General features: G+C 31.3%; 2 protein-coding genes across 3 annotated transcripts in view; both read left to right on the top strand.

Annotated features, from left to right (window-relative positions):
* LOC109807690 (uncharacterized) overlaps positions 1–1,485 on the top strand; it is a 10,935-nt gene extending 9,450 nt beyond the window's left edge. Inside the window, exons 8-9 of the mRNA XM_029273314.2 lie at positions 295–1,020; positions 1,300–1,485. Coding sequence (XP_029129147.1) covers positions 295–1,020; positions 1,300–1,485 — 912 coding nt within the window. The remainder of the gene's footprint in view (positions 1–294; positions 1,021–1,299) is intronic.
* LOC109806876 (uncharacterized) lies at positions 1,347–14,082 on the top strand. Of its 2 annotated transcripts, XM_083074768.1 has the most exons (6): positions 1,347–2,150; positions 3,683–4,408; positions 4,709–5,560; positions 6,480–7,184; positions 7,467–8,318; positions 13,826–14,082. In XM_083074768.1, the coding sequence occupies exons 1-6, from the start codon at positions 1,491–1,493 to the stop codon at positions 13,859–13,861; spliced, it is 3,831 nt and encodes a 1,276-aa protein (XP_082930894.1). In that variant the 5' UTR covers positions 1,347–1,490; the 3' UTR covers positions 13,862–14,082. The 2 variants fall into 2 exon arrangements, with proteins under 2 accessions (XP_082930894.1, XP_020224999.2); XM_020369410.3 differs by lacking the exon at positions 13,826–14,082 and having other exon boundaries at positions 1,491–2,150; positions 8,128–8,296.

The following is a 14,082-nucleotide window of genomic DNA, read 5'->3' as shown; positions in this document are numbered from 1 at the left end:
TAACATAATGAAAGTATAACGTTAATTTAAATCTATTTTATTTTTACTTTATTTTAAACTTGATTGAAAATATTTTAAGATATAATAGAACATTCATAATAGATTCCACTTTAATACATTTTGTTAGATTCCATGATTTGCATGTTAGATTCCACTTTAATCCATCTTGTTACTTGCTGCAATTTTTTATTTTTCATTTCAATTTAAAGATGCTAAAATGAAAAAGCATTGTAAATTTGTAACATTGTTTACATATCTGATGATAAACTTATTGTAAATCTGTAATATATACAGAATTTTTTTGAAGTCGACGGCATGCACTATTTTTCTGATGATATTGAGTTACTAGCATGGGGGCATCGTGATGTTGGTTCGCAAAACAAATGGTTGAGCAATTTGGTAACTTTGAAACTGGACAAGTGTACTCAACCTTATGCAATTCCATCCAGTATTCTTCCTTGTTTAAAGAACTTAGAAGAGTTGGAGGTACGGGATACTACCAAAGTAGAGGGAATTTTTGAAATGAATGACACAGAGATATTGGAGACAGCATCCAGACTGAAGATATTGACTTTAAAAGGGCTATCGGAGCTGATGCATGTATGGGAAAAGAATAGTCAAGGAGTTCTCATCTTTCAGAATCTGCAACAAGTCGTTGTAAGCAGTTGTAAAAACCTGCAAACTTTATTTCCTACTTTGTTGGCAAAAAATCTTAAGGAGCTTGAGAAACTTGAAATAGAATCTTGTGATAAATTGCAAAAGATTGTTGAAATGGAAGAAAGCATAGCAACACACGAAACAGAAAAGTGTGTGTTCCCTCATTTAAAGATGTTGCACCTTTGTCAGTTGCCACAACTTGCTCACTTTTACCCTCAAATATTCAGTCTGGAATGTCCTTCCTTAAATAACTTGTCTGTGTTGGATTGTGATAAGTTGGAGTTATTTCAAAGTTCACACTCCAAGGGAGAGCGTGAAGGTAGTACCTCACTTAACAAATTGCCTCCTACCTCATGTTTAAAGGTAAGCATGATAGAATCTGCACTCAACTTTCTTCTCTTTTCATCTTCTGATTCACCTGTAATGTTCTTATCTTCATAGGAGTCTTCTTGAAATTTTATACAAAAAGTATTAAATGACAAAAATGTATTTAATATCTTGAAAACAGAAAAAGAAAAAAAAAAAAAAAATATTTACTTTTCAAAACCAATAGGAAGATTAGTAAGTTATGTTGTAGAAGGATTTAAAATTGTTCTCTAATTCACAATCTTGTATATGATTTGTTTTTCTTTTAATTGTTAGGTCATTTCCAACCTGAAGGAATTGAAACTTGATTGGCAACACATTTTGGCCTTAAGCTTAAGGTTTAGGTCAGGGCAATTTACTGAAGGCCTCAAATATCTAAATAAAATTTCCCTGTTCCTTGACACGGATGAGAATGAGAAGCATTCTTTCCCATTGAAATACTCCAAAAGGCACCTATTTTAACAGAAATGAGCATAAAATATCGCAATAGTCTTGATATATTCCTTGCAGAAAACCCCAAAATTGGTGAGAACAGGATGCTTGGACAGTTGAGAATATTGACACTATACAAAGTACGAGAGCTCCAATCCATCAAGTCACGGGAATCATCATGGTTGAACACAATCAGTGAGAAGCTCCAAGAATTAAATGTTTTCGAATGTCCGGATTTGTCAGCATTAGTACATTCTACTGCTACAATATCTTTCTCTTGTCTGAAAAGAGTGTCTATATCCAACTGTCCCCAACTGCAATATTTATTTACATCATTCATGGCAAAAAAGCTAATGAACCTTGAGGAGATAACAATCAAGGAATGTGAATCAGTGAAAGAAATAGTTGCTAAACAGGGAGATTCAACTTCAGAAGCCATTAAATTTGAGCGGCTCAACACCATTGTTGTCGATTCTTTACCAAGTCTTATATGTTTTTATTCAGACAGTGATACTCTGCAATTACCATCTTTGATAAAAGTGCATATATGGCAATGCCCCAATTTGAAGTATTTTTCCCAAGGAGCCATAGATGCAAAATCCTTTTTGGGAGTTCAGATGTCGCTGGATACAAGTGATGATTTGTTCTTCCACAAAGATCTTAATGCCACTATAAGAGAAATGTTCCAACAACATGTAAGAACTTCATTTGAATCAATTGAACAAGTCTTGTAGGCTTGCGTGAATTGAATGTCTTCAACAGCTTTTTGCATTGTATATTAAATTTATTAGTATTTACTAATATTTACTCTCTAAATATCTTTTATATCATACTTAAAAATTAGCTTAATACATACGATTTTTCCTTTTACAATATTTTCATATCAACATTTGTTTCTAATATCTTTGATTTTGATATTATTAAAACTAGTTAACCATGAACTTTTCTATTGGATTAGATTAGGCCACTCAATATATCAAATTTATTCACCTTCCTGTTAAAGGAATAGATAGTTAGCCAATCATTACAAGATTTTTTTTTCTTTTTTGTGAATGATGATTGACATTTTATGAACTAGAGTCAATATACAGTAGATGATTACATGGAGGGGTTTCCTACACTCTTCAAATCTCACTGTGATTAGTTGAAGTCGTCTTCTCCTTCTATGCAGTACTCAGGAAGTTTGCTTGTACTTCCAAATGGCAAAATTACAGGTCCATGCATTGCAAAACACTAACCTAAGCGAAGGCCAAGTGCTTTTGCCAGCATTGGGTCTTCATAGCTACAGGCATAGGAAGTTAGGAACTCAAGTCAACAAGACGCATAAAACCTGTGGTTAAAAATCATTAGAACCAAAGTCTAGAAAGATGTTTAAGACCTGTGGTTAAAATCCCGCACTGAAGTCTAAAAGGATATATGCATAGGATCCACTGCTAAGAGCACAGAGACATAAGTCTAATAAGAAAAATAAGAAAAAATTCTGGTTTCTTGCATGACTGATTAATGCTTATAGGGCTTCTTCCAAGATTTTAGAAATATCACCCAAATAGTTTAATAATTACGCAACAAAAGGAAAAGCATAGCACATTTAGTTAGTTTTAAATTTAAAGGGAAAGCTATTTTGATTCGATAATATTTTAAAATTAAAATGTATTTTTGTTAGACATCAGGAACCACAGGAGATAAATAGAGGGTTAAGAGTGTATTATAGGAAGAAGGGTACAAATAGGAATTAATTAAATCTATTTGACCCTTTGACCTATTAGTTAGGTTCACGGTTACTGTTAGTTAGTTTTTCAGTCTTCTTTAAATAGTTTGGTTGTTTAGGCTGAGGGGGTAAGGAATTACTATTGTAAGTGAACAACTGGACTGATTCCAGTGTGAAAGGAGTAGCCTCCTTTGTGTAATCATTTTCTTTCAAAAGATTCAATAAACTCAGGGACGAATAATTCCCTTTCTCTTTCGGACCTTGTCAAGAACCTAACAATTTTTTAGCTAGAAATTTTTGAAAAATGTCTTGAAACCAAGTTAAATTGACCTCAGTTACAAGAAATGAAAGATAAATTATCGTAAGATGATCTTGATTTGCAAGTTAGATTCCACTCTAATCCATTTTATAATGTGCTGTAGTTTTTCCTCTCAATTTCAAGATGCTAAAATGAAAAACATTGCAAATATGTAACGTTGTTTATATATCTGATGATAAACTTTTTTGTAAAATTTACAGGAATTTTTTAAATCTGTGGACAAGGAGTGTTTTTCTGATGATCATGAGCTTGGAGCATACTGGCATGGTAAGGTTGTTTCACAAAGTAAATGGTTGAGCAATGTGTTAATTTTGAAGCTGGACAAGTGTACTCTACCATATGCAATTCCATCTGGTATTCTTCCTTGTTTAAAGAACTTAAGAGAGTTGGAAGTACGGTATTCTGACAAAGTAAAGGGAATTTTTGAAGTGAATGACATTGAGATAATGGATACAGCATCCCAGCTGAAGATATTGACATTAGAAGGGCTATCGGAGCTGACACATGTTTGGGAAAAGAATAGTCCAGGAGTTCCCATCTTTCAAAATTTGCAACAGATTGTTGTTAGTGATTGTGAAAACCTGCAAACTTTAATTCCTGCTTCCTTGGCAAGAAACCTTAAGGAACTTGAGAAACTTGAAATAGAATTTTGTGATAAATTGCAAGAAATTGTTGAAAAGGAAGAAGGCATAGCAACAAATGTAACAGAAAAGTTTGTGTTCCCTCATTTAAAGATGTTGCTCCTTTATGACTTGCCACAGCTTACTTACTTTTGCCCTCAAACATTCAGTCTGGAATGTCCTGCCTTAAATAACTTATCTGTGTTGTATTGTAATAAATTGGAGTTATTTCAAAGAGCACATTCCACGGGAGAGCATGAAGGTAGTACCTCAATTAACAGACTGCCTCCTACCTCATTTTTAAAGGTAAGCATGATAGAATCTGCACTCAACTTTCTTCTCTATTCATCTTCGATTTCAACTGTAATGATGTTATGTCTTCTAACTTATCTTCTTAGGAATCTTCTTGAAACTGTATACAAAATGTATTAAATGAAAAACAAATATATTTAATATTTTGAAAATATATTAAAAAAAATTAACAAAATCAACATTTACCATTCAAAACAAATAGGAAGATTAGTAAGATCTTGAAGGAGGATTTTAAAATTTTAAATTATTCTCTAATTCACAGTTTTTCATTTTTTTTCTTCTGTTAATTGTTAGGTCATTTCCAACCTGAAGGAATTGGAACTTGATTGGCAGCAAATTTCAGCATTAAGCTTAAGGTTCAGGTCAGGGCAATTTGCCGAAGGCCTCAAATATTTAAATAATTTTTCCCTGTTTCTTGACACTGATGAGAATGAGAAGCCTATCTTGCCCATTGAAATACTCCAAAAAGCACCCAATTTAACAGAAATGAGCATAAAATATAGCAATAGTCTTGAGATATTCCTTGCTAAAAACCCCAAAATTGGTGAGAGCAAGCTGCTTGGACAGTTGAGAATATTGACACTATACGAAGTACTTGGTCTCCAATCCATCGAGTCACAGGACTCATCATGGTTAAACACAATCTGTGAGAAGCTCCAAGAATTAAATGTTTTTGAATGTCCAGATTTGACAACATTAGTACATTCTACTGCTACAGTATCTTTCTCTTGTCTAAAAAAAGTGTCTATATCCAAATGTTCTCATTTGCAATTTTTGTTTACATCATTAGCTGCAAAAAAGCTAATGAACCTTGAGGAGATCTCAGTCAAGGAATGTGAATCAGTGAAAGAAATAATTGCTAAACAGGGAGTTTCAACATCAGAAGCTATTAAATTTGAGCGGCTCAACACCATTGTTCTCAATTCTTTACCAAGTCTTACAGATTTTTATTCGGGCAATGATACCCTCCAATTATCGTCTTTGATAAAAGTGCATTTATGGCAATGCCCCAATTTGAAGAATTTTTCCAAAGGAGCCATAGATGCAAAATCCTTTCAGGGAGTTCAGAAGTCATTGGATCCAAATGATGATTTGTTCTTCCGCCAAGACCTTAATTCCACTATAAGAGAGATGTTCCAACGACAGGTAAGAACTTCGTTTCAATCAATTGATGAAGTCTCCTCTATTAGCATTGCATGATTTTAATGTCTTCAACAATGTTTTATAATATATTAAATCTATTAGCATTTATTATTTACTGATAATTTATTCTCTAAATATCATTTATATCATATTAGTGAGTTCTTCCGTGTTAACAACTTTTTATTTTTGTGTACGTAACTTATGAATTAATTTTGTAGCTTTTCTTTGAAAAATTATATATGAAGTGTTAGGGTTATTTTGTACTTGTATGTTTTGTAGAGGTATATTTTTCTCAAAGCTTAATCTAATTTTATTCACATGATATCTATTTGTAGAGAAAAATTGTAATACAAAAATTCAAATAAAATATGTTATGAAACTATTCATAATCAATTACAAATTTATTAAGATGATATAATTCTCTCTATTTCATATTTATATAATACTTATTTTCTATCAAGGGGTATAGTTCAGTTTATTCAGTAGTTGTGTTCTATTCCTATGGATAAAAGAATAGTACTTTTTATGATTTCTGTTTATAAATGTAGAATTTGGTCTACTCTTTGTTGACCAAATTTAAAAAGGATGTTCTTTGAAAGTTGTCTAATATTTTAAAATTAGTACATTTTAAAATCAGCAGCTATGTTCAAGTGGGATTTTTCTGAAATGTGTTCTTGAAACCATGTAATAGATCTCAATTTCTTTAAATAAAAGATCAATTGAATGACAATCAGAATTTGCAACCTGGATTAAACTTTCTTGCAATTTATATAATTACTCACTCTAGTTTTTCCTTCCAATTTGAAGATGCTAGAACGAAAAGGATTGTAAATTTCTAACATTGTTTATAGGCAGACAGAGTCGCGCAAAGTAAGCAATGAATTTGATATATCTGATGATAAATGTATTGTAATATTTACAGGAGATTTTAAAAGCCGGATATGGGGTATATATTTCTGAGTTACATATTGATGTTGATCTTCAAAATTATGTGTTTGAAAGTTTGGTAATTTTGAAGCTGGACAAGTGTGCTCTACAGTATGCAATTCCATCTAGTATTCTTCCTTTCTTAAAGAACTTGGAAGAGTTGGAAGTGCAAGATTCTGACGAAGTAGAGGGAATTTTTGAAATGAATGACACTGAGATAATAGAGACAGCATCCCGCCTGAAGATATTGACTTTAAAAGGGCTATCGGAGCTGAAGCATGTATGGGAAAATAATAGTCAAGGAGTTCTCATTTTTCAAAATCTGCAACAGGTCGTTGTTAGCGGTTGTAAAATTCTGCAAACTTTATTTCCTGCTTTGCTGGCAAAAAATCTTAGGGAGCTTGAGAAACTTGAAATAGAATCTTGTGATAAGTTGCATGAAATTGTTGAAAAGGAAGAAGGCACAGCAACAAATGTAACAGAAAAGTTTGTGTTCCCTCATTTAAAGATGTTGAACCTTTATGAGTTGCCACAACTTGCTCACTTTTACCCTCAAACATTCACTATGGAATGTCCTGCGTTAAATAACTTATCTGTGTTGGATTGTAATAAATTGAAGTTATTTGAAAGTGCACACTCAAAGGGTAAGCGTGAAGGTAGTACCTCAATTAACAGACTGCCTTCTATGTCATTTTTAAAGGTAAGCATGATAGAATCTGCACTCAACTTTCTTCTCTTTTCATCTTCTAATTTTCCTGTAATGTTTTGTCTTCTTACTTATCTTCTTAGGAATCTTCTAGAACTTTATAAAGAAATTCTTAAATGGAAAAAAAATGAATGTATAATATCTTGAAAACATAAAAATAAATAAATTAATATTTACCATTCAAAACAAATAGGAAGATCAGCAAGATTTTGTAGAAGGATTTAAAATTGTTCTCTAACAATCTTCTAAATGATTTGTTTTGCCTTTAATTGTTAGGTCATTTCCAACCTGAAGGAATTGAAACTTGATTGGCAACACATTTTGGCATTAAGCTTAAGGTTTAGGTCAGAGCAATTTACTGGAGGCCTCAAATATTTAAATAAAATTTCCCTGTTCCTTAACACTGATGAGAATGAGAAGCCTATCTTGCCAATTGAAATACTGCGAAAGGCACCCAATTTAACAGAAATGAGCATAAAATATCGCAGTAGTCCTGATATATTCCTTGTTGAAAACCCCAAAATTGGTGAGGACAGGATGCTTGGACAGTTAAGAATATTGACACTATACAAAGTACATGAGCTCCAATCCATCAAACCACAGGACTCATCATGGTTGAACACAATCAGTGAGAAGCTCCACGAATTATATGTTTGTGAATGTCCTGATTTGTCAACATTAGTACATTCTACTGCTACAATATCTTTCTCTTGTCTGAAAAAATTGTCTATATCCAACTGTCCCCAATTGCAATATTTATTTACATCATTCATGGCAAAAAAGCTAATGAACCTTGAGGAGATAACAATCAAGGAATGTGAATCAGTGAAAGAAATAATAGCTAAACCCGAAGATTCAACTTCAGAAGCCATTAAGTTTGAGTGGCTCAACACCATTGTTCTTGATTCTTTACCGAGTCTGATATGTTTTTATTCAGGTGGTGATACTCTGCAATTATCGTCTTTGATAAAAGTGCATATATGGCAATGCCCCAGAATGAAATATTTTTCCCAAGGAGGCATAGATGCAAAATCTTTTGTAGGAGTTCAAATGTCGCTTAATCCAAATGATGATTTGTTCTTCCACGAAGATCTTAATGCCACTATAAGAGAGATGTTCCAACAAGAGGTAAGAACTTCATTTAAATCAACTGATGAAGGCTATTAGACTTGCATGAATTTAATGTCTTAAACAATTTTTTTATAACATTAAATCTATTAGTACTTGTGACTAATTTGTTCTCTAAATATCATTTATATCATATCAACAAATAAGCTTGTTAGACACATTTGGTTTTTCATTTTATTGTATTTTTACATGACTTTAGTTATAAACTAGATATTGAGCCATACGATGTATGGGTGTATGAATAAATATATATGTTATAATTTGAGAATATTAAAAATATTTAAAAATTAAAAATAAACATTATGTTAAATATTAAAATTAACGAATTGTAGAAAAATTTTAAATTTATTGGTAAAAATATAGTTATTAATCAAAATTATATTAATTATACAAATTATTTTTTAATTATATTTATATATATATATATATGATATAATTTAGAGTTGTTATATAATGAATGAAGAATTATTTGAAATTGAAGTATGATGATATATTATGCATGATTTTTTCAAATTTAAATATATTTTAGAAGTATAAATTTAAATAATATTTTAAATTTATTAATTAATTTAAATATATGTATAGGGTATCAAATATTGAAGAAAATAAATTAAAAATTTTATTGAATATTTTAGTTACAATATTAATTTATAGAATCATGTAATAAAAAAATTGATAGTCATGATCAAAAAATTGTAATTAATAATAAATAATTTTAAATTGTAATTAATTATAACAATTATAATTTGTAATTTAAACAATCATGTCATAATTAATAATCATAATGAAATGTTACAATTTGTAATTTATAAAATAATTTTAAATCATAATTAATCAAAAGTTATTATTGATGATAAATTTGTAATTAAGAGATATTGATTATAATTTAATTTAGCAAATAATGGGAAAAATAACTTATTTTATTTATTGATAACTTGACATTTTATTTTTATAATTCTTTATCATCATTTATTGATAACTTGACATTTTATTTTTTATAATTCTTTATCATCATGTTTTGCAATGTCTCATCTGATCTCTTTAGCATTGCACATTTTTTCTCAAAGAAAAAAGAAGTTTAAAAGAATTTTAAAAAGAAAATGACAATAGATATTAAATAAAGACTAAAAAAAATCAAATATGATTTATAATTAGAATGAAGAAAAATAAGAGGTAATAATTTAAATATCAACTACAAGGACTTAATGAAATATGAGTAGGAATGAATACTTCCAACAATTACAACAAAATGCAATGAAATTCAAATTATTTTTATTTTGTTCAATTAAAATTATATAACAAAAATTTTTAAGATTCTAAAAAAAAATTAAATAAATATAAAAATATAGTTTCAAAAAGTAATTCTAAAACTCTTCTAAATAACAAAAAACATACAAATTAAAATAATGGAGGAAATTTGTAAAGATGAAGAAAAAGTTCAATTCCATGATTCTCCCAAAGTTTGAAGTTTAGCTTCATAATTCTCCCAAAGTCTATTGTTTAATGTTATGCGAGATCCTGCAGCGCGATATTTTCTCATTCATTAGGGTTCGTAGTGTTACCTTATCCATCAACAATCACAATTTAGATCCATAAGAGATTTATGCAGTGTTAACCCATCCATAGAGATCTCAAGTGTAGGATTGAATTATCCAACAAGAATCTCATACACAACATTGTCTCATCCATATAACAAGTTAATAATACATTTAAGAATAAGTCATTTGCAAAATCAAAAGAGAAAGAAAATAATAGAATAAAAATGAATGACTTCTTATCCTTATCGAGCACAGTTCTATCACAAAGAGGTTGATGTTAGCATTGTATTTGGCCAAGTGAAGGCAGTGGAGAAGAGTAGGATAGGGGCATCATATTGTGGACGAGGTAATTGTTGAGGAAGAAGTGGAGCGTGACAACGACAATAGTAGGGTTGTCAATCTGGCTAAAAGAGGAAAAAGAAAACAAAATAGAAATGGATGACCTCTTATCTTCATCGAACACAATCTTGGCACGGAGAGGTTGATGTTAAAGGAGGTGGAGGAGAGGAGGATATATAGGAGCATCATATTGAGGAGGAGGTAGTCATTGAGAAAGAGGTGGAGTGTGGCAGCAACTATGGCGGGACTATCAATCTGTTTGAGAGGTGCAGGAGAGGTTAGGTTTTCCAAAGTGGATGGTGCATTTTTGCTGACATGGCAATGCCCAAAGTTTATTTTAAAATGACATACTGTCATAATACAGCTTAACTATACTTTTATATTATAAATAGATAGATAAATAAATAGATATGTTCAATTCTCGACTAATGTACCTCCAACACTAAGTGTAAATCATCATCCAATCCAGAAACGCATGCCTTAAATATACCATACAAAATCCTTAATTATGGATAATGATCGGAAACCCTTAAAGACCTAAACCAAAGGCACAAAGGAGAAAAAATGGAAAAAGGATACAAAATACAATCAATTATCAAAAGGGATAGACAAGGCAGTTAGATCATACATTGTCCTAAATGCTTCATGAAGAATGTTGGACCTCGCCTGACATGTGCTTCGTATGAGACTTGTATGACTAGGTCATGATTTGTTCCCTTCCAACATCCTTTTGCAAATCACTTGGCTATTGTCTAGATAGAAAATTAGTGACGAGTTCCTTTCCTCATTTAACCTTACACTGGAGAAAAAGATCCGAGTAAGCATCTGAATGCATTCTTGAACGAGATGTTGTTCATTGGAGTACCAGATGCAATTGTTTGTAGAACTTTCCCTTGGAAGTTGAAGGGAGAATCTCTTAATTGATTCTGATTCCTTCCTCAAAGGTCAATTCATAGTTGCACGACAGCTTTCGCTCTACATTTTATCAGACATATAAACTCTCAAAGATTCTCACACATTGACTAGGGCCGTCTAATAGCTCTAAGTCTTCGAAAGGATCTACATAGAGGCAAAGTTGTTGCCAAATTTGACCTAGGTCATATCACTCCGTATTGTGGTAGAGTCAATTAGAAAAAACACATCTTTTGCGTTATCTTTGGCAAAATGAAGTACAAAAGTGTAGAGGAATTCTGAGTTTGGGCTGCAAGATATGTCAGTCAGGAGCAACATCTACAAGAAGTATGGTAGTCCCTCAAACAATTCTCACACATCATTATGGCCAAACCAAGGGTTGAGGCCAAGATAGATTTTAGAATCGGGAAAAGAACAATGTTCCTTATGATGGACACTGACAGGAGGGAATTAAAAGCGAAAGTTTTACAACTATGCTCCCTTGGTGATGAATCAATCTTGGATGTATGATAATGTCTATTTCACTAATTTATTGCAGGTCCTTGAGGAGGAAGCATAAGAATATAAAGAAGTATTTTGTTTTTCATGATGATTATGGTCATACAACCAATAAGTGCATTCATTTGAAAGATGTAATTGATGACATAATCTAATTATGGGAATATCATCACAGAAAATGTTGATGTGGGGAGAATGTTTGTAGATGAAGAGTTCAGTCGTATTGGAATTGGAATTGAGAAACTTGAGCCGTATGAGAGCAACCTGGTAAACATTGCTCGTTGTAGGAAATGAGGTGGCAAAAAGATTTATGCCATCTATGTTTTTGGTGCTAGATTTCCAAGAAAGTACGATGCGTGATTACTCCACTAAACATCTTACTATGAAGTTCCTCAGAGTAAGATCTCAGGTAGGTGTTGACTGTGAGAGGGGACCAACAAGTAGCTCAATACAATCTCAGCTTAAAGATAAAGGACATACAAACATTGAAAAAGAATAAGGCCTAATAAATCAGTTCAACTTGAAGTTCTCTCGGCAGATTTAAAGGATAAGGCCTAATAAATCAGTTCAACTTGAAGTTCTCTGGGCAGATTTAGATCCAAGTATGGACACGAATGAAGTTAACCTGTAGAATCCTCATCTAGTAATAGTAGATGACTCTCAGCCTTTTCAAGTTGAAGAATCAAAAGAAAAATTACAAACGTGGGTACTGAATTTGAGGACTCGATCATGAAAAGCAAAGATTTGTTTGCCTAGACAACGACAGACTTGTTAGGCATTGATTCAGAATTTTACTGCAACTAACTTTTGGTGAATTTGACCTTCAATCTAGTGGCACAAAAGAAGATACATATGGGACCATAGCAATAAAGTATGCCATTTGGTTATAAAATTAAAAAGATTCTTAGGAATAGATTGCTAAGTTGCTGAAGGCTGATTTCATCTTAGAAACTCAATATTTCGTGTGGTTGGTGAATGTTGTCCCAATTAATGAGTTAGTTGACGATTTCTCGAACTACAAGATCTTATTTTTCATAGATGCGTATTTTGGTTATTACCAAATTCCCTTGTACGCGAAGGACAATGTCAAAACAACCTTCTTGACGAATAATGGAGTGTACTACTATAAAATAATGCACTTTGGCTAAAAAATGCTTAGCCGACAAACCAAAGAATGATTATAAAGGTCTTTAATAAGATGGTAGAAGTTGTCCAATTGTATGTAGATGATTATTGTCGAGACATTGACTGACAAAGATCATGTATTGGAAAAGGTCCTCAAGACATTTCTTAAGCTAGATGTTAACTAATAGAGGGATAGAAGCAAATTGAGAGATGTACAAAATAGTAATAGTCTCATAATATTCTAATGAATACATAAATAGTTAAAAAAAATAGTCACATAATATAAGGACTAAGATTATAGTTTCGAATTTTAAAGGGATAAAAAACAGAGAAAATTTTTTATAGGAATCAAAAATCAAAACATGTTCATTTTGAAGGGGCTAAACATATTTAAACCTAATTTTTAAGATGATAAGATATTACATATAAATTCAAATAATATAAGTGGGACACACATGCACAAATATATAAAGACCATATCAAATGAGAAATCTTGTGAAAAATAAAAATTATAAATATATAGATCATATTTGAATAGTTAATATTAAAAGAAAAATTTACCTATTGTTGAATCTATCATACAAAATTCATTTATTAGTGTTCTTATTAGTGAAAATATCATATTAAACTTAATTAATATTATATAATTGTATCAATTATGTTGTTGATGATCTTAAAGGATTAAATCAATATTTTTTGAAATTATAGGGACTAAAAGATCAATTTTAAGTTTAAGGGACAAACAAATTTTACCTTAAACTTAAGGGACTAAAAATATATTTAAATTCAAAAGATAACATGACAAGTTTATTTTGAGAAATTGAGAAAGAAAAAAAAAAGGTTAGAAATTATAATAGATTCGATTCAATAATGCACAGGAGGTCACAGTTGTCAGAACTGGCCCATCTACAAAATTATAAAAATGCCCAAGTTTGATAGTGTCACGTTTTCTCACGCCTTATACAATATGGTTTAATAGCTCTGAATCCTTTACTCATCACTAATGAATAGATTGGACTCATTTTCCATGTTTGAAGATTATACTTTCTGCTACTAATTAACGTATTTTATTTTTCTTTTGGAAAAAAAATCAAGGTTCAAGGAATAGGAGGAGTCGGAATCCAATTATAGGTGAAGGAGATAGCATCCTGACAACAAATGGAGGGCTTTTCTTTTCTGTTGTAGTGTGGTGTTCATGAATAAAGTTTTCCTATATACCTATAGGAAATATGTGTGGTTCTTGAGTTATATATACAAGGGTAGGGTGTTTTATGAATAAAGTGATCATGTATTTATACAGGAGCAGACGTGCGAATGGTTTTTAAATTATAACAAAGGGTGTTTGTGTTTCA

The sequence above is a fragment of the Cajanus cajan genome, chromosome 5, assembly GCF_000230855.2.
Source record: "Cajanus cajan strain Asha chromosome 5, NIPB_CcT2T_4, whole genome shotgun sequence".
NCBI lineage: Eukaryota > Viridiplantae > Streptophyta > Magnoliopsida > Fabales > Fabaceae > Cajanus > Cajanus cajan.
Note: the sequence above shows the minus strand (reverse complement) of the source record. Positions and strands in the feature narration are given on the sequence as shown.